Source organism: Styela clava, chromosome 2 (genome assembly GCF_964204865.1).
Source record: "Styela clava chromosome 2, kaStyClav1.hap1.2, whole genome shotgun sequence".
Lineage (NCBI taxonomy): Eukaryota > Metazoa > Chordata > Ascidiacea > Stolidobranchia > Styelidae > Styela > Styela clava.
The window spans coordinates 19,446,686-19,468,382 of record NC_135251.1 but is presented as its reverse complement, the minus strand read 5'-3'; the positions used below and the strand labels follow the sequence as shown (position 1 = coordinate 19,468,382).

At 33.1% G+C, this 21,697-nt stretch overlaps 1 protein-coding gene across 1 annotated transcript; it reads left to right on the top strand.

Annotated features, from left to right (window-relative positions):
* The first annotated feature begins 6,361 nt into the window (after positions 1–6,361).
* Positions 6,362–21,188, top strand: LOC120335861 (uncharacterized). Its single transcript, XM_039403480.2, has 18 exons — positions 6,362–6,492; positions 8,477–8,622; positions 9,242–9,387; positions 9,621–9,722; positions 10,518–10,643; positions 11,019–11,172; positions 11,512–11,675; positions 11,978–12,080; positions 12,355–12,505; positions 13,292–13,381; positions 13,654–13,761; positions 15,027–15,172; positions 15,561–15,665; positions 16,077–16,220; positions 16,341–16,453; positions 17,627–17,761; positions 18,180–18,305; positions 18,761–21,188. Exons 2-17 carry the CDS (start codon positions 8,526–8,528, stop codon positions 18,297–18,299), a joined length of 2,004 nt encoding a protein of 667 aa, XP_039259414.2. The 5' UTR covers positions 6,362–6,492; positions 8,477–8,525; the 3' UTR covers positions 18,300–18,305; positions 18,761–21,188.
* Positions 21,189–21,697: the final 509 nt, after the last annotated feature.

Sequence of the window (21,697 nt, the reverse complement as noted above, 5' to 3'; positions counted from 1 at the left end):
GCAATAGTCTATTTCAAATATAACTTTTATGTATACTTTCGGTCCCTGAATAGCTAAGAGTTCCAAAAAGGTGGAAAAGACATTCAACATAATACACACTAAACATTAATAGTGAGGAACTAGTGAATGCGCAAACTTATACGAATCATACGTTCAATCTATACTCAGAGTTGTATTATTAGGACATTGCTTAGGAGATTCATTCGGAGAACGCAATACATGAAGGGATTTGGCAAAAACCCAGATCCTCGATTTCAGAAAGAGTGTGATATCAACACCTTCAAAATAGATTGTCTCATAGATTGGCTTAAACTTTGCCCAAAGAGGAGAACGCTGAATACCATTCTTCAATCGGTCCAATATCAGCATTTTTTTAGATTGAAAATGATATCGCTATTTGCGACATTCTCTTTCAGACGAGCTGTCTAGCTTGTATGAAGAATAGAGGTCTTTCCAGGACAAAGTAATTCGAAACTTTTTATTGTACTATTTCGTTCCGATTCTATCGTCTAGTCAAATTATTCAAAATAGATGACATCACTTACTCGTTTATAAATTATATTTTGAATCGTTCGTTGAGGGTATAGCCCAATCTAACCAATGAGAGTTTTTACATTAAAAATCAGTGTAGAGTGCGAAAACAGTTTTCTATTAGTTCCGAGTTTACAAATAAGATTGAAGTTCTTGGATTTTCTCCAAAACCCGCGCTAAGATCATCAAAATATATTGTTCACTAATTCAGACATTTTTTCGATTTCTTGTTTTGCAAGTGTGATGCGGTTTATTAATCTTTCAGTGAAGATGCAAGAATGATTCAGAGCACGCAAACTGTCTAGAACGAATTGTGAATATTCTGTGGAATACAAATGTTGTTACTTGTGTATATAGTTGCGCGATTCAATTTTCTTTTGCGACGTTACTCATAATCCTGTCTTTTAGAGTTCGCACAGCATGATATCGAAATAGTTTTTGTTAACTTTTTGGGAATTTAACGGATTAGGACCAACAAACACACCTCACCAAATATTTAATATCGCGAGACTTAACACCTCATACCAGCACCGCCAAACAAATAGCTTGGTGGAAAAAATAGAACATATAAATTTATTTTTACAATCGGATATAAATTTGCGGGTTTACAGTCAAACACCTGCAGTTTTTCATAAATGTAAAAATTGTAGTTACATAAGTGAACTGATGTGTAATTTTGAGACAGCGATATATACTGTTTTTAGCTAGTAAACAATAAACCTACTTTTTCAGGGTAAAATTATTTTAATGATTATCATTGTGATAACATTGTGAACGCTCTGTAAATGACTTAATGACTTTTATACTCATATTTTAGCTAAAAAAATAATTAATATTTTTTGATCTACTTTCTACAAATTGCACTTCGCTTAAAAATTTGTAATATTTGCGAGAAATTTTTGTAGAGTCGCATTTTGCCAACGTGTCTGTAATTTCCCTCTGTTTTCGTTCGCATTCCATTTGCACAAACATCTGATGCGTGCCTTGGCATCTTTGAAGCAAAAAACCCTTCTTAAAATTGGCCAGTTTGAAGTATAAGTATACATGGGCAAAGGCTATTTATCCTATGAGTATAGTATAGCCTATTCTACGATTCCATTCAAGTAATAGGATATGATTATTTTAAACAATTTCCTAAGTTATAGATGATAAATAAACGTTCTTGAATCCTAGTTAAAAAAAATCGTGAATTATTGTGAATTTTAAGGTTAGGTTTAGTATGTCAATTGAAACCAAAAATAGCGAAGAAAAAGGTTTTATATACCTCTAAATTCAATTCTACCATATCTATCATATTTCGACTTGTTCGCCTATTTAAATAACTCTAAATTATTTTAAGTTATGTAAATTTTTACTTACACTTCATAGTTCATAGAATGGTAAAACGACTCTTTCCGACTTTTTCGATTGTTTTTCGATATTGGGAATACTGTTTGAATTCCTGTAAATCTGCTATAATTTTGCTGGTAATAAATATACTAATTTTGTTCCATTTGTGAAATTTGTTGTAAGCATTTAAGGATTTTGTTAATAGTATATCTAAAGGGGACTTTTGAAGATGCTTTCAATTGTGTATAGACTAGGGATGAGTCAGTGTTAAGAAGAACTGTTTACTTTTATCTTTTTTGCCGATTTACTATACACTAGGCTTCTTTTCATTGCATAATAGTGCGTCAGAAAGCCAAGAAGCACGCTAAGTGTTAGGCGTTGCGCGCTTGTATACTTGACCAGTGTCTTTGTACGCGTGCGATCGAATGGTAAATTATCGAAATTTTTGGTTTGTATAATGGCGGAAAAATAGAAAATTTTCAATATTCGGTCACAATTCTCTGTCCATCGGATCACAGTTGCTTTTAATTTTTGATTTTTGACTAACTGTGTTTACGGTTAGTATGTATAATAGAGAAATTTTGCAGAGCATTAACATTAGTGTGCTAATTATCTTGCATGAGTTAGATAAGTGTTAGCTCTTTCTAATTTAAAAAACTCCAGGTATATGTTCAGTAGAGTAGAATCTATAGCTAAACTATACCAAGTGAAAAAATCGAAGTAATCTACGAAGAAACCAGATAATTCTTAATTATTTTCTTTTGCAAAATATGCTGATTAAGCACTTATTCTATTATTATCAATCATAGCGACCGCGGAATTCAACTTTTTCATGGTTCGTCGAAGTCGTTGTTCCAGTTCTCTAATTTAACAAACGATGCAAGAAGAGATCTGTTTACGAAGTTTGTTTGTTTTTTTCCACTGTTTGCAAAATAGAAAATTTAGTTTGATATAGTAAATTCATGGTGAATTGTTTAAAAATCTAAATTTTGCTTTGTTGACTTGTAGAGATCTTATCGTCTTGCACAAGTCGTTCACCTAATCAGACACAACTTGTTAAATTGTAACTGGAATATGCGACTTTCTGTTCATCCTGGTGCTTAAAAAACACTTGTAACATTGTTCAATAATCATCTGTTCGTTCCTTGTGGTATGCGACAAACCGTGGTCACAATCGGTCTATACAGTAAAAACTTTATCAAAATGCTAGAAGAAATCAGTTTAATGTTAGTGAAAAATCAACATAAACTCTTGGCAATTGGACATATTGGAACGACTATATTTTTGTGGTCGCTTAACCGCTTGCTAACGAAATTAAATGCAAGTATCACATACAGAAGTACTGGATTTGAACTAATGATGCATGCATACTGCTGGGTGTAAACAGAACTTCTTTTTTGTCACATATATGTCAGCTTTTTGACCCGTATTATTTTGACTCGTAACATTACTTTCAACTCTACATTTTTTGTTCTCGGGTAACTTTATTAAGGTCGGGTCGTTCGTTCCCTCGCAGGAAGCCTACTTAAACAGAGCTTTGTTTAAATAGAGGGCATGGGGAAGCCGTACATAAAAATAGGATTGTTTATATTAAAAAAATAATAACTATTTATTCTGCAATATTATATTATTTAAAAAAAAAATTGAGATTTTTGAGACCAATTCTCGTGAAACAGAAAGTATCCAAATTTGCATAACTGTAGGACAATTATGACGTAACGTCCGTTGATTCGGCACAAAAACGTCAATGCTCTTTTTAACGTACTATCAAATATTGAGCAACCCGAAAGGTTTGTTCGATCAAAAATAACATGTGTTCAAAAAACACAGCTTAAGGTCACATACTCAATAAGAATATGCAGTTTTTCTTATTTTGAGAATTCGAGAAAATTCATTTTTCCTGAGTAATTTCTAAACAGAAACATTTAGTTTTAATCCTAACCCTGTCTGACACATTCGGCAAAATTTCAACTTTATTTTTTGTAAATATAAGGGGATGAAATTCGAATTAATTATATAGAATAAATTATGACAGTAGACAATAAATTTGTGCGATTCTGGTAAATTTTATTACCCGACCGCTTGGCTCATCCTCACATATGCGTGGTTTCTAGACATGATATTTGGCATGCTTTTACAAAATAAAATTTAGTTGCCTTTCTCGTGGAAACCTATGATATGCAACATCTTTATAATCCGATATTAAGAATAAAACAGTAGACATACCACTGAAGTTATAATCAAGAGTCCAGATCTTACTAAATTTGGATAAATATCGGTTTTCGTGTACATGGTTGATTCGAGAATATTTTGCGTAGTTCATGTTTAAAGAGCACTACTCTAATTTTAACAGTAAATTGTGTGTTAGTTTTACAAGAATGTTCAAGCAATTTTGCTTTATCATGCTCGTATAAGTTTTAAAACCTTTTATCCTGCCGGAACAAACAAGCACAAAGGTATGTAAACAGATGGGTAGGTCAGGGATTTCCGTGATCTCAACGAACTCGTGATTTTGACAAAAAGGTGGTTTTAGGGATTTCATTACGTGCGCAAGTACTAGCAATTTAGCAGCACAACAAAAAAGATAAACTTTGTTAGTTAAAACAAATTACCGTATTTCTGATTTATTCCGATTTACATTCCCAAACGGTTGGATAACAATTGGGCAGATGACGTCCGTCATATTGTAAACTTGATTTTTGTCAACCTTGAATTTAAGAACAAACAGAACGTTTCGTAAAAACTATCAACGTTATGGTACACGAACCATGTGGTTAAAAACATGCTATACACTCATTTTTTGTCGTCGATAGCATGCTTACGCTAAAGAAATACGACAATCATTGGAACTGCAAAATGCATTTTTCTAACGAATTTGGTGAATAATCTTTTTATCGTGTATAGCCAAAGCTCGGCCGTGCATAAATAATAAAATGTTTGTTTCAATAGAATATAGCAAATAAATACCATAGCTGGTGAAGCGGCGCGCAGTCGGCTATAAAATAACAGGAAGGAGAATTAGTTTTGCGAGATGTCTAGGGTAAGGGTCGGTATGCAAACTGTATTTTATGGTAAATAGACATAGATATTTATTATGTAACTAGACAAAAAAATCAGAGTAATTATCTGTGGTGTACATAGAGTGTTGTAATGAAGTTATTCAGAAAATCGTCTGAATAAAATCAGACCTTTTCCAACTAACTGTGGCCGAAATAGAGTTTGTGCATGTGTTTAGAAATCAACCCAACGTATTCCTGGAGCAATGGACAGGTTGATATCCTTTGTATGAAATTTTATTCGAATGAATCAAAACCATTACTTGTTCTTTCAATCTAGCCATTGATGTACGGTAATATTTTATTTTTAGCTGACAACTAAATGCTTAATCAGTACTAATTAGTTAATTGGATTGAATATTTTGCAATGAAAGAGGTGGAAGATCGGGAAAAAACATTATTAGGTGGTAAGATGTAATAATAAAAAATAAGCTTGTCTCAATTCATTGAAACCCTTTTTCAAAACATTGGACATTAGGTTGACTAACTGTAGATGAATTGTTATAGTTGACGCAGATCTTCCATCTACGGGCGTCGTCGAAAATTGTGGCGAATGTTACACACTTGTTAGTCACGGCGTGCTGACTGTCATCACCCATAGGTAGATGACGATATCGACTAAAGTTTTCAACGCCAATCTCGTTTGTTTTCTCCAGTCATGCGTGACACTCGTTTCTGCTGAACAATTTATTTGTGAAAGGTATCTAGTAGAAGATTACAATTCCATACCTTATCGAATGAATCAAATATATACGAATATTAAATACTTGCCAATCGTGGAGGTGTCTCGTTGTATGATTACTCTCAGCTCCACACGAAAGCTTAACATTGAAATCTGGTTTCCAGTTCATGTCAAGGTCCATTTATATCAGAAATTCGAAGAGTACTTACTTGTGACGTGATGTATATACCACAGTTTCCCACAATAGAAGTAGTAATTTCGTTGGTGCATGATACGTATTTCAAAAAAAATTCTTCTTTACAGCGACAAAATTTCTTTACAGCGACAATTCGGAATGTTCACAAAAATTGTTTGGAAGTATTGTTTTATTTTATTTTTAAAAATACTACTTTCAAATATAATAATTTATTTGTACAAATTTTTGATATAATATTGTTGATTTATTTCTATAACGATTACGGAGTGTTTTACAAATTTGCTATTAGAAAGTCTCTGGGAAGGCAGCTATGGTAACAAGTTAAAGAGGTTTGAAAGAAACATATTCAGTCTATAGTGCCACAGCACATTTCCCAGTGGAACAATGAGCTTGTGTGTCCCGGCCCCTTTTAATCTTAGAAAAAAAAAACTGAAACTAAGTAAAAATCTGCCGTGCCGTATGCTTGAACTGGTTGCCCTTGTTGCGTGATTTGAGAAACGTCTTCCATTATTTGCATTTAAGTTATAACTAAATAATCAATCGAACGACGAGAATGCCAGGCTTGTGATGTAAGAAATACTCATCGATGTTCATCTTTGAATGTCTGTCTACAATTTGCAAACTCAATTTGAAATGGGTCTGGATTATATCAAGATGGGAATCCGATCTAGAAATACCATAATATGACGAGGCTTCATGTAAGGATGAAAAAATTGTGTATTTTTGTAATAGCAGTCAGAATTTATAAATGGGATCTCGCATTTTCAATACAGTCGATATTGTTTGAAAACGGCTCCGGGAAGTTTGCAAACCTTTCAATAGTACAAAACAATAGAACAATAAAAATAATATGCAAAATTTCCCCTCTTTTATATCGAATACCATCTGGTAACATTGGCAAATAAAGGATCATTACTCCTCACCCTACATTATTACAGCTATATTATTTGTTCGTAAAAATCTATATTGTTAAAGATTATACTTTTGGAAAACTATAAACTTCGAGATAATGTTACGTAATTGTTTAATTTGCGTATCATCTTTCTGAATTTATTTGAAAGGGGATCAAACTATTGTTGCTTTGAATTATGTATGGTGTTAAGTCAAATCTGTTGTGCTTCGGAAAGAGTTACCAGCTGATTTCCCCGACATACATCCACAACCATAAGCAGTAATTGTTTTGCAAAGGTTTTGAGCAAGTCAGGCGGTATCCAAATCTATGATATTATCTCTGTGTAGAGTCCATCTGTAACTCGAAAACACTGAATTCCGACATCGTGGCAAATTGTGTAATTTATTTTGATTCACGGCCATGAATGTATTTTGAACTAGCAGCTGGATGCATTTAACGGCACTTTTTTTGGTTTTGAACTTATATCAAATTTCATTAAAGTGCATGCCTTAGCCGTTTAGACAATGATATTGGTTCCACTAGTCAGTATGTAAAATTGGAGGCAAATTCTATATTGAAGCCTCAATATTGGGAATATACAAGCAAATATTTCCGCATTTCTGATGTATATATATTAAATTTAATTAAACAATACAAGATTTGGACATTTTTTCTCATTAGTTTCCAGAATAAATTCATACCTATCTATTTATGGATAACTCATATATTTTTGTTTATAAATGTAGAGGTTCCAACAATTTTTGTAGTATTCTAAATGATCCCTCATATCTGTAACCTGTTACATTGACACCATAGGTTTGAGCTATCGACTTGGGCCCAGACAGAAATTGTAATCCAATATTATTTTTAAAAAAATTGTGTTGTTGGGATCAAATTAACGATTTACACCGTGAATTCGACTATTTTCGGAAGAGAAATTGTAACTAGGTATAGATAGCTTCTCGGTGAAAAGTATTATATGAAGTCATTTCTTGTTTAGAGTCATGTTAGAATCGGGAGCTTATGGGGGCGCGTCTAATAATTGAATTCTTTATAAATGCAATACAAATCGTTTAAGCATCAAATGAGAAAGTACCTTTCCGTCGCGAAAATTAAATAGTGAAATTCCAAAAGGCAAACAATAGAAGGCTTTGTGTGAATCTATGCTTACAAAATCTATTTCGTTGTACTTTTTGTGATCTCGTACAGTAAACATTTGAGCGCCTATACGTTGGGATGTGAATTGAAAACAAAACAGTGGTATTTGAGTTATAGCGAGTATTGAGGTACAACGATTTATTACATTGAGTATGTGCTCGTAAGAAGTTTTAAGTGCAATAAGATTTAAAGCTAGCGGAACGAACAGGACTAGCTTAAGACAGATTAAATATACCGCGTTTCAATTTGCGTTTGCAAAATTATTTTGTTTCGAAAAAAATGTTGTAGTCATGTATGATTAGAATATATCTCTTTCAATAAAATAAGTTTTTGAAGTGTACTAACAGTTTTTAAATATTGTAGTTCAATTAATTAGACTCTAGTATAGACTCATACATCAATTCTCAATATCTTTAATTGAAACACATTCTCCTCTCATACTCATGTCTGAAATCAGTTGGTCGTGCAGGAAGATTCTCTCAATGGTAGAAAGTTTACGTCTTTGTGTTTAATTAAGCCTCACTTATACCCAAATAACTGATTGTATTACGCCGTAACTTCCAAAACTTTGCCTCAAGTATACTCTACAATCTATATCATTCAAACGTATTTTTATTTACTGTTGTTAACAGCAAATATAGCTCAAATTCACTAATAAGACCAAACGCAATACAGTGCGAGATGGAGATATATTTTATTTACATTGGAATTCTTTGCTTTTTAAATTCAGTGGAGACACAGATTATGATTGGAGACATCTCGGATAACCCTACGAGACGTAAGTCGTTCTGTGCATTGCATTTTATGAAAATTCTGGATATATATACTAATATGAAAACTGTGTATTCCCTTTACGTTTTCTTTTACCAATAGATTGCCTATTAGGCTTGAATCAACACAATACTTAAATAAGAAGCAAACGTTTTCAATTTTTAGAAGCATACAGGAACATCGCATTTTTAGTATTATTAGTCTCTATAATAGTGTTAACACTATGTTTCATGAATGTAACAAACCTAATACGTCCTCAGCGTATGCTATCATTGCATTTATTTTTTAATTATATCAAGGAACTCGAAGTTCTACTCAGCATTTAGGTGTAATTATCCCCACATGCTTAAAATAATTTTGGTTGTTTCTATGCTGAAATGACCCCAACCAAGTTTTTACAATAACAGATTATGTATCAGGCTTTTAGTTTTGATTTTGAAAACCTCTAGCTATTCACTCTTTTAACAGCGCACGCAGTTTCAGTTTGTTATGGATGTTGTTGTTTGTTTGCCAGTCTGATTTGTGTTGAAACCTACCTATAGCCTGTCTGGCTTGTTCGACGAATGTTTTTTTTTCTTTTCATATCCGCCAGATTGTAGGCTATTGTAATGTTTTCTTGTATTCAGAAAAAGTAATCTATAGCGGTTTCCCAGTTGGGATTAGCTGTGCGGAGTCGGACTATTTTGGGGATAGCGGGCTACCGGACTTTGATGGAGGGCACCCTGCACCAATAGGTATGGATGTCAGCTACATGGAGGACTCGAATGAGGAGGTAACTCTCTTGATTAACTTTTAGTTCGGGCCCGGGCATTTTAAAAACGAATTCACAAAACCTAAAAGAGGATGAAATAATCCATGTTTCACCAGTAGAATTTAGCAAAAAAGAGATTTTTGTTTAAATTCGTTGTCCGGTCGCTGTCGTTTATATTGCTCTCAAGTGACGTCTCAAATTTCTTATTCCTGAATATTGCCAACTTTTATACTTCATGTATTGCTCTGTTTCAGTTTGATGGAATGGATGATAACGTTTTTGACGAGAATGAAAATCCTGACTTTCCGCCAGATGAGAATGACGCCATTTATCCAAATGAGAATGACGACGTTCAGGTATTCATCTTTACGATAAACAATGTTACTCCTACATGAGGGATAATTGAATAGTTAGCTTCCGTATTTTCTGAAATCTACGTTTAATGAAAATTAGAAATAGTCTCAACTATTTTAATATTGTAGAATTGAGATATATGGCTTCTAAACTTTTAAGAATTTTGCATGGTAAAGATGGCCATTTTTACTCGGTGTTGATGGCCAATCATTCAACAGCCACCGGTGTTGATATTCCATAAGTAGAATTAGAAAGTAGATAGACTAAACCCTATCCACTTGTGCGACAAAATATTACCAGGAATTGCGAATTATACAAACTCCTTTGTATATAATAGGTGGTTGTTATTGACGTTTTGTGAAGCTGAAGACAAACTTTGTATGGTCTTTTCTTATTGCAAAAGAATGAGTGACTGTATATAAATTATATATTTATAAAACATCTGCTAAATGACCAGCATAATGAAATCTTTGACGACATTTTTCAATATAAACTATAACAAACAGTCGACAAAAAATACCAGTCAATTTTCATGCCAAGTGTGCAATGACTTGGACAATATGGCGCTATTGAAATAATAAATGAATGGGAATTTTAAGCGGATGCTGCCTTATTGATATCAGTTTATAGATATATGTATTCAGTGGAATAATTTCTATACCGCAAATCATGACCATCTGGCGTCTTACCAGAACCACACTTGGGTACTCTAAAATTATTTACTTATATGTTGACCAAACCGATGGATGAAGTGCCGGGCGCAATTTGTGTTAAAATTGATAACCTTTTGTTTTCAGTGCATCATAAAGAAAAACTCTATCACAATTTTTAACAAAACTATCATATGGTCAAAACGTTCTACAGAGGGTATCTTTATTGATGCTGATGAAAGTTGGGATAAATCTGAAATTCACGTATCTGCTGTAAGTGACTTCAACCTTGATTTAACGATTTTAGAATTCAATCAAGATTGAAAAAAATTTTATATTCAAAGAAATGAGAGTGAGCAAATATTTTAAATTAATATTTCGTGTATTCTTAGTGATCGGTATTACAAGGTTTTAGAAAAGAATAATTTAAAAAAAAGAACAGGCATAACAAACTGCCTGGTATGGAGAATATGCCACCATTTACATCGGACCGCATAGTAAAGTGCCATAGGAGTTTTGTCATGGCATATCGCGTAGTATACAATTATCAATAATTAAACGGTTCGAAATAAAAAAAAGTATACATCCCCTTGTGGCGCAAATATTCGATTATTTGCTCGCATTGGTCATTTAAAAAATTATTTACAGACATGGGGAACAGACGGAGGACAATTGTCGAGTGGTTTCAAAATTATTCTAAAGGAACCTGTTGGTCACAATTGTGCCACTGAATTGGAAACTGTTCCGGAAATCATTCATTTTACAGTAGGAAGTCAGGATAAGGACGATTTAGCATGTTTTGGTAAGCGTTATATATTTTATAAAGCATTTAAAAATATTAGATAGGAAGAAACTCCAAAAGTCGATTAAATTTGAAAAGACCTTCGTTACTTAAAACATTCCTTTCATTTTGCTTTATCTTGGTAGCTGTATACATGCGCCTTCTTGAATTTTGATAATTCATACCGTATTAAAGATCTGAAAGAAGAAAAACAGTTCGGACTAACGTTTTATTGAGTTTTTTTTATTCTTTTCATCCCATGACGTATGTAGTATGTCTTATTCACCAAAGTGTCCCCATCGAAATAATAAATGAATGGCTTATATTATCCCACTTCTGACACATAACATTTTTTATCAGGCGATAGCGACATGAGCATGAACAAAACACAATACCAATCCATTGAAACTGTTTGGTACCACGGGTGTGATGAAATATCTAGAGATGATCCAAACTTTCAGTACTTACCAATGAAATATGACGAGAACGAGAACGAAAACGAGTTGTTGTTTGCTTCTTTAAAGGTAAATCACATTTATTTTGTTCGTTTGGCTTCTGGAGCGATCAAAGAAATTTTACCACAGGAAAGCTTCAACCAGCCATCAAATTGCATCTTTTTCTATTCTGATTCTATATATTTAACTTTAGCCGAATTCCCCAGATACTATGAGATATTTATATCTCATATATTTTACTAGGTTATATTAATGACTAGGGATGTCATTGATGAAAATAAGACAAAATAAAGACACAGCTCAAAACTAAGTATGAATCTAAGAAAATACAATGACAAATTCATGAAAATGCAATTATTAATTTTTTTTAGTTACTCAATCTATCATTCAGTACATCACCAGGAAAATACAGATGTGCATTAAGGCGAAACGGATTTGAATTGGCAAGAAATGTGTACAAAGTTTGTTTAAAACGTAAGTCATCTTTGTCACTGTGATGATAACAGGTGTTCTGAATTTTATAATACCGCAAGACTGTTTACTGTTAGACTCATTACAGTAAAAAAAAAATTGTTAACCGGATGCAATGTTATATCGCAAAAGGTTTAGAAGATCGGTCCCGAAGATTCCGGACCATTGGACACGCACAAATTTGCTTGATGTTTTCCAATTGCACTGCACTATAATGATGATTTTTTTTGCGCCAATTTGGCTGCACCAAAAATGAAATAAATTCATGTTTTTTTAGAACCGTTTGTATATGCTAACAACCCCAGTATCACACCTACACAAGAAGTTTACAAAGTCGAACCAGGAGACAGCGTTACCTTCACATGCATCGGTCATACTGGTACTGAAGCGGGGTCTCTCAGTCAGAAAGTTACGTTCAAAAGAATAGAGTAAGCTATTAGAATGATAGTTTTAAAAAATGAGTATTCACGTTAAAGTATTAAACTTTATACCAAAGATTATTTGAAAAGCCCAAAAATTTGGCAGTAAAAACAAATTTGAATAATTTTGTATTCGGTTTATTTCTGTAGCTTGTTGTCGAGCCATGTCTACGTTTTTACGTTACGTTATTTTTACGTTACATTACGATTCACTAAGACAATATATCACCATTTCTGCTCACAACCAACCTATTTGAAAATGTATATAGACATTTTTTGAGAAGTTTGTTCAAAGAGAAACTATAAATTAGTTCATAAAAATTATATTCACAAAATCATTGACTATCAAACTATTTTGTGGCAACGTCCGCAACAATTTATGACACCATCTCAGGCGTTATTGATGTCGAAACGGTGTTATTGTTTTATAAATGCATTCTTAAAAAGATACATTTGCCTGCATCTCTCTGTCTTGTGATCAATAACTAATTTAGCATAAAAGCCAGAGTCACCATATTTATATATTCTATTAGTTACACGCTTTCAAAGTCAAACATCGCAAAATGTTTAACTCTAATTTTTTCCCCCTTTTTTGAGCCTTCCTTTTTTCAGCAATTGTGCTATTTAGCCTTGCAGATATAATTGCCAGTATTCAAAAACGTTTACCCATATACATTATACAGGCTAGCACAAAATCAACAGTAGCTTCGACTTCATTGTGTCTCAATACACCTGTAAAAAATGCTCGCGATATGCTGAAGATGCATTTGAAATTATTTCTGATTATTTTTACAGATACAATTTGGTGGGAGAATGGGAAAGGGCAATTAAGTGTTTATTATTTTTGGGCATACCAGCACCATCGTCAACAAACAAATGTAAATCGTAAGTTTGTTTATTAAAATATAGTAAAATACCAACGTCCAAACTTCTGATTTTTCAACTGTTTGAGCTAACTCATGTCTGACTTTTTAAAACAAGTAATTACTATATTAGAAAGAGATGGTTATCGACATCTTTATAACTACACCACGAATACTCTCTGGTAAGCAACGGAACGTTTTCCTAAAGATTTAGAGATGATGTAGCCAAATTTAGTCCTATTTCTTCATCTACGATTTCCCTTCTAACGCTGACTTGTATAACATTTTATTAAGGCAACTCCATGAAAACAAGAATTACTGCGAACGTCTGATTGCAGAAGAAATAGAGCAAATCTCAAATCACGGACTAGATGATAACTTTACAGCAACCTACACAATACAGTACGTAAATTTTTGTAACAAAGTAATGTTATATAGCTGAAAGTGTCACTGTTTCTCAGGTTTTCAAAGTTAAAAGTAGAATATTAATATTTTTAAACACGAATTTTTTTCCGAACGCCTTTTCTGCGACCTCTCTCATGATACGCGAGTGTAGAAAATTTTTTGGTCCACCGTACAGTAGACTAGATAAGATCTACACAGCTTTGCTTCCACCTCTGTTTTAATATATGTGAGTTTTACATTTAAATAGGACTTTTTTCAGTTTTTTTCCGTTTCTGAAATTTTGTCTCGACTATATATGTACCACAATGTTTGTCAAGATTCATGATCCACTCATTTCAATATTTATTATGAAATAAATGTTCAGGTGACTAAGCCGTAACTTTCACTTTGTTCGCGTTCGCTAGCTACTATTCATTATTAAAGCAATTTATCCTCGCATGTTGGTGAATTTAGTTTGAATAAGCTTATATCAGGGTATTCATAAATTATGTGACCATTTCTCGTCACGACACTCATGTATATAAAATAGGTGGCTTGAAAATGTGGTTTCCCACGCCTGTTATCTTTATCCCACGTATCCCACTTGCTTTACGTGTCCAACTTGCTCCACATGGCCTTACTTGTCCAAAGTTGAGAAAATTCGCGTATAGGCGAGCTATACCTGATTAAAGTATTGTAATTACTATTTATAAAAATCGTTCTTAGAATGGCGATACTTTATAGATATACCGATACCACTTTTATCGCCGATACATACGGTGTAAATGGGACACACACATAGAAAGAATGATGACAAGCAGTACAAATGCAATAATATATGCATGCGTTTAATTTGTAATACGAGTATCATCGGTGCATATTGTGCGAGTAATACAAGTGGAACAAGTGTGATACGTCGGATACGTGAGATAAGGACACGTGGGACAGTTAGGGTGGCATACGGGAAAAGCGGAACACGTGGCACAAGTGGGAAACGGAGAACAAGTGTGACACGTGGGGCAAGATAGACACAACATTTTTGAGACACCAAAAATCGGGGAGAGAGTCATTTTACCCAATTCGTCTCACCATGTGATAGACCTTGATTTGTTTCATGATCGATTTATGTTCTTCACCTGTTGTAAATATTATTATCGTATCAAGCAGAGCGAATGAGACTAAAACGAATCTCTTGTACAAACCACTATTTATCCATCGAAATGCACCGCTCTTCTAATTTACAATTTTAATTTCCTTTCATACCTATTTTTTATTAAATTCAGCAATTTAAACAAGACAGACAATGGTTCAATATATCAATGCTCTCTAAGTACAACTGCCGGCACCGTCACAAAAAACTTTACTCTGGTCGTCGAAGAGGAAATCAACACACATAACTATTTGACGGTGGCTTTAAGTGTAATGGGAGGTAATTTATCAGCTTGTTTTTCACAATATTTATGAAAGACACGTAATTCAGAAACACACATGCGGGGATTCCCGTTATTAGGACAATTTCCTATCTTCATGTAAAATGATATTCATTCATGATCAACAAATAAATATTGATATGTAAATCTAAAACAGGGTTCTCAAACTTGGCCTTCTGTTGACTTTTTTTGTTATTAGGTTGCAAATAAATTAATTGGTGAAAACGCAGTGGAAGCAAATGTTAGGTATTCTTATTCAAGACCAAGAAGTGTTGAGACTTATTGGAAGGGGACCTCAGATCATAATAATCATAAAAGAACCACTAAACTAAACAAAGAATGCCATTACCTACAACCTTGTTCACACTGTTTTTCTTCTTTTTGCAGCTCTGGTCTTGCTCGCAATTATTGTAATAGTATTCATCCATGTATACCGGATAGAAGTTCAATATCTGTTGAAGAAATACTTCAGTTCGCCTGTGGCTATTGAAGGTGATTTTCAACGTTTATATAAGTGATTTATTTGATATTAGGTTTTATAAATTTTCTATTGAAATTATAAATGTGACCAAAATGTAAAATACTTGATAAATTGCATACTTGATAAATTCTGGCCAACAAACCCGGAATGTGACATTTTCTGCAACATGCCCCCGTAAGATTGTCAAAATAATACCACCACAACAAAAGCAAAAAAGCGCTATTAGCGAATGATCCATGTTATTATCCATCCCTCCATGGTAAATTCTGCCGTATACTTGCAGATTGAATTATTTTACTGTCCATATTATTAATTCGTGTGTGTTTTTATATATACTTTACGGTCTTGGGTAAAACGAAATAGTAATGCATACTCACTTGTTTATATCCGACTTAACACCAATAATATTTTATTACGTCCAGGTGGATACTTCGTCGCTTATCTGGTCTATGAACCGAGTGCGTATATCGGAAGCGATAACATAGTCGGAGACGTGAAAACATATTTGCATACGTCTAGATATAATAATATATATGATCCGAACGTTGAACCTGAAGACGCTGGGGGTGAGTCTATATTTCGTATGTCGTATAGTGGATAAAACACCAACGACACCATCTATCACAAATAATTTGGTTGTACTGTGTACAACAGTGTACCTAATTAAACTATAAAATGTTATTCAGCACCTGTCGCCGAGCATTACAAATCTGTTCTTGAGAGATGTTTGAGATTGGTTGTTATTGTGACATCACAGATGATCGAGCAAAACGAAATCGAAATATTTAAGGTTTATGAGGTGAGTAAAATACAAACATTTTTCAGACCAGTATCGCCTATTTGAAATATATGCCAAGTGAATTATTTGCCAATTTGAAACAAGACTTGCCAAGTGAATTAAAAAGCATGCCCACCCGACTCTTCAAAGCAATGTTGAAAAAACACCTATTGTCGCAATATATATCCTAGCATAGGATTTTTTCTATATCATATCCCTTGTTCCCAACCACCATTACAAATGGACTTACAGTTCGAAAAGTAGCAATTGCATAGATCTTGTTAAACTGTTTTTCTGTGACCATTTGAAAAACCTAAGCACCTCATTCTTGATAAAGTGTCTAACATGCATGGCTCTTAGAAATGATGTGTCTTATCATTGTATTCCAGTATTTTCATTATTATTATATGTTGAATCTTCATTACCAGTGTTATACGATCAGTTATATTTTGCCCAATCGATACTATGATTGCTTATTTCATTATTTCTTTTTGCGCTAAGAAATTTGTCTTTAATATTTGTCATCTAATATTTCTGTATTTACATTTGAAATTTCAGCCATTTAGTTTTTGACATGCTAACAATGGCATCATATATCCTGATACCTGTGTGTGTCTGTACATATGTTGTAGATCTGCTTAGATGACAATTTTCTTATCCACAAATACATTTGCTGATTGCTTTTTTATACAGAATAAAAACTATACTCTCGTCGACAAAAACAGTAGTTACGAAAGTAAAACTCACCGATATTTTTAATTAGATATTAGATCCTTGGGTGTCGCGGCTCGATAACCAACTTTGGTTCCTCGCGGTTTCCTTTCCCTAGGTGAAATGTGTGATTCCTTTTTTTCTTGTATTTTGTGTAAAACTGACTTTTTAACTGGTTAGAAAAAATAAACTTGACTTGACTTTTCACATAATATCAACTTGCCCGTGTATCATTTATTCAACGTGGTACTGAAAATAGCACAGATCAATTTCTTCATTGAACTTTATGGTGATATGGTGATTCAACTATAGGCTGATTTACCAAACCGTCAAAATTTAAAATCCTTATTCGGAAGTCGATTACAGACTTCAACATACTACTGCTATTCTATTGAATGTCGTTCAAATGAAATTTAAACTAGCTTAAAGTTGACAGATCCGCCGCCCATTACTTGAACTAATATTATAAATTTTTAATTGCAGGGGTTAAATCAAAACGTGCAGAAAGATTTGAAACTTGTGTTTATCTGCAAAAAAGAAATAAAAAATGAAATAAAAAGACAAGCAAAAAATGGACATAATATTTCGATAACCCTGATGAGATTCATGAAAAAGCAGGTATTTGTGTTATAATTATTGGGTCGTCAACGTGAACACGATAACACTGACGTGTCATTAACTTCATATCATGCCTGCATATGAGGAAAAACTCGAGTTCGAAACCTTGAATTAAAGCGATTTATCTGTTATAATAAATTATGGCGCTCCAGAAGTATGTGTATCAATATGGAGGTAACTAATTTTGTTCGGCTTTATTTACATCAAGTTTTGCAAAGGGTCTGAACCCTGTGGACTTGAGGATAATTACTTGAATAACACAGACAGTCCCCGAATTTGTAACAGAACTAAAATAAGGAATATCGGAATTAAACTATGACCTAACCCTAACCTGGTACAAATACTACGGGAGTACTCAAAGTATTTAAAAACTGACACCTTAGCTAACTTGTGATTAAATTTTGTTTCTATTTTTCAGGGAAGTCGAGTAATATATTGGAAAAAGAATGAGCAACATGACTTGAACCGAGCATTATATGTTGCATTGCCAAATGTTCAACCCATTGGCAATAACAACGACGAGATCACCCAACTTTAGTAAAGGGTGAGCAAAATAAATCTAATAAAACTGATGAATATATTAAATTTGTTTTTGACTATGTAACAGTAAAAAGAAAGCTACGGTTTCCCTTCTCAATAAAATAAAAATAGGCTATATAATGTATTGGTGAAGGTAGCAGTGGTTAACGAACACTGTTCTGGTTGTATATAACATGTTGTACACCGATTAATATTTGGCAGTATATGAAAAAGAAAATAATGCTTTATAAACATTATTGGACAGAAAGTGGACCTATGGATCGTTTTGTTTTTATGTTGCTCTTGTTCTCGTTCCTCTTGTTTTTTTCTTCTTATCGTTCCGCGTTCCGCTTTAACTTCTAGACCAATTGCTTTCAAATTTTCAGTGGTTAAAGAATATATATATACTATACAGAATTTGCACCAATACCCCATTTCATCTCCAAGACCACAAATCAAAATTAACCTAATTTTTTTTAGATATTGTGAAAATACAAGATGAAACTTGCATTGTGGCTTGTCTGCCCACTAAAGAGTCCTATAGTTGGGTAATGGACGGTATAAGCTCGAGAGGGCGATAAAGATTGTATTTCTTTAGGAAAAGAACTTGGTCGGTTTAAACTCATCCCACTGCTGCATATACCAATCTTTGGATAAAAAGGTGTATCAAAAGATGTACGAATAGTAAATAACAACACATTTTCATTTGAGAGTATTTCTCGATTTCAGCTTAGCACGGTAGAGTGCTTCACATTCATTTACATCATGTTTCGCTTCATAAATTATTCATGTAATTAGCATCGTGACCGAACACTGGCCTCCTTTCTTTTTAATAACATTAACTAAAGACAATTTTAATATCTAAAGAATAAATCGAAATAATACTTACAGAAGAATCTTTTGCGATAAAGAATAAACTGTCCGATACTGTTAAACACACATAATACGATGTTAATCCACGGTACGATAACATTCTAATGATCTCCTATCGTCCATATATAACATGCCTGCCTCAAATGACAAAATAAAATTTAAACTTTAAAATTGTTTTTGTAAAATTTGATTGATATAATCGAATTTACGTAACTTAAAAATGTCACGATACATACGAGAATGATATCAAATTATTTTCCAAACGTTTTTCAACATGCGTTATTTTGAAAAACATTTTAATATAGATAAATGTGATATATTTACTTCAAGTTTTGTGAGTTGCTCATTTTTTTAATCGAATAAACGATATTTTGTTGTAAATGTTTATGCAAGATTAGTCTTACGAACTAGAATCATTTTTGAAAGTAGAATACTGCGTTATATTTTTTTTCTATATTACTTACTTTAAAATAGTACAGGCAGAGATGATGTTTGTGAATGGAAGTCGAAGAACAATTCGCAAAATCAAAATGAAATAATAAATATAAACGTTCCTTATATTTGTGATTTTGAATGTAATAAGGTGATAAATTGCCTCCATCAAACATTGGATATTTAAAATTTACATACAATTAGCAATATACCATATTCCGTAAGATTTGATTAAGTGACCGAAATTGGGATAATTGTAAAAAAAAGTTTGAACCAATGATTTTGTATAAAATTAATAAAAGTTACTTTATATTTGTCATATGCGGAATTCTTGAAACCTGAACAAGCATCTGATCTTGTGTGCCTCTTGCTTGCCAGTTTTTGACTAATGGTTTCTGTCATTTTGTGGCGTAGTAGGGTTATCTGAATCCAGATTTTAGCTTACAATAGAGATTTTATGTCTTGCTTTACTTTAGCTCATGTATAATGAAGTTTATTCAATTTTGTTGTATTTTTTGTTGTTATTGTAATTTTACCATTTTTTACTCTTTATTACAACAAAGTTCCAAGGTTACAAACAGCATATCCAGCATATTCATATTATAAATTTATTTTTCTTTCAACAATTGACAAATATTTCAGATATATTGTAATTACGAGAGTGGATTGATTTATTGAATCACTCATGAGATAATTTACTTATTCAAAAAGTCAGTTCGTTTATTAATGAGACAAAATTATGAGACTGTATATATTGTTTTTATGGCTGTAATTCTTACACGAATGCTTCTTACGTTAATTATGTTTAATACAAACACGTTCTTAGCCCATCCAAACATAATAGGGAATTCAGAGTCAAATTTTAATTACAATTAAAAAAGTGTCCTAATCAAAACGAATGGCGATTATTAATTATTAATATTTTATCGTTCACAAAGCAAAAGTTTATAGTGCCATTATTTTCATTATTTGAGATACTTCTTCTTATTATTTTTATGTTGTTTTGTTTATTTTGTTGAGCATTTGAATAAACAGAAAGACAGAGAATGATTAACACGTGCAACTACGTGAGGTACGATTTGAGCATTGGGACTCTCACGTTCGAGAACGGGTATACGGTAATTTCGTCACGTATTTTTAAGACTATGACAGAGCGTTGAGATTCGTTACTTATTTTAAAATTTAACGTAGGCTATTACAAAATGTATCTAGATGTTGTCAATAGCAATAAAAATCAGCAGCGCTATTCTGTTTGTTGGTGACAATGTGCGTCAGACCTATTTTTAAACAACAATGGCACAAGGTAATCAATTTATTGAATTTTTATTCGTATGCTGCTATCAAGTCTTTTGTTCGGCTGAGGAGATGCATAAGTATTATTAACTTGCTTTCGCAATGAATATTTAATTCTCATTTGCTTTAATTGGTGGATTATTGCAATTATTTATATAAAGAACGTTTTATGTTAGCACCTTAAAATGTCTTTACTGTGCCAATGTTTTATGCTTTTATGTTTTTTTTTCCATATGAACATTGCGGCCTGAATCAACAAGTGGTGATAAAAAGCATTCACGAATTTTCATTAATTATTTTATGCACTACATTTAATAATATAAAAGCCAGTTTTTGACTATGAGTTCTGTAATATTGGGGAGTAGTTATGTTTTGATTATGGCTATCTAATCGCAGTCAATTTACTTTAAATTGATGCCGACGCAATGAAAGTCTTTGCACATGGCCTATGGTGTCTTTGCCACGTCGACCAATATGCGGCCTGCACATCACCTGCCCAAAGTGTTCTGCCCGACAGACTGCAATGTACGGTATCCGTGATGAGTACGAAGGGATGGAAACTGGTGATATTGCTTCTTATTATAGAGGTAAATAAAATTAACCAAGCCTGCAGGCTCATCTTCCCCAAAGGTTATTGGCCAAGTCCATCGAACTAGACACAGTTCGATGTATACCGCATATGTATTCTGTGAGTAAAGAAAGACAATTTTATTATGAGCGAGATTCGACCTAATCTGTAATTTAAGATTTATGTGGGATAAGTACACGTAGGGTAATTTCTCCCACTACGACTCCGAGTTACAAGGTAACTGAAGTCTT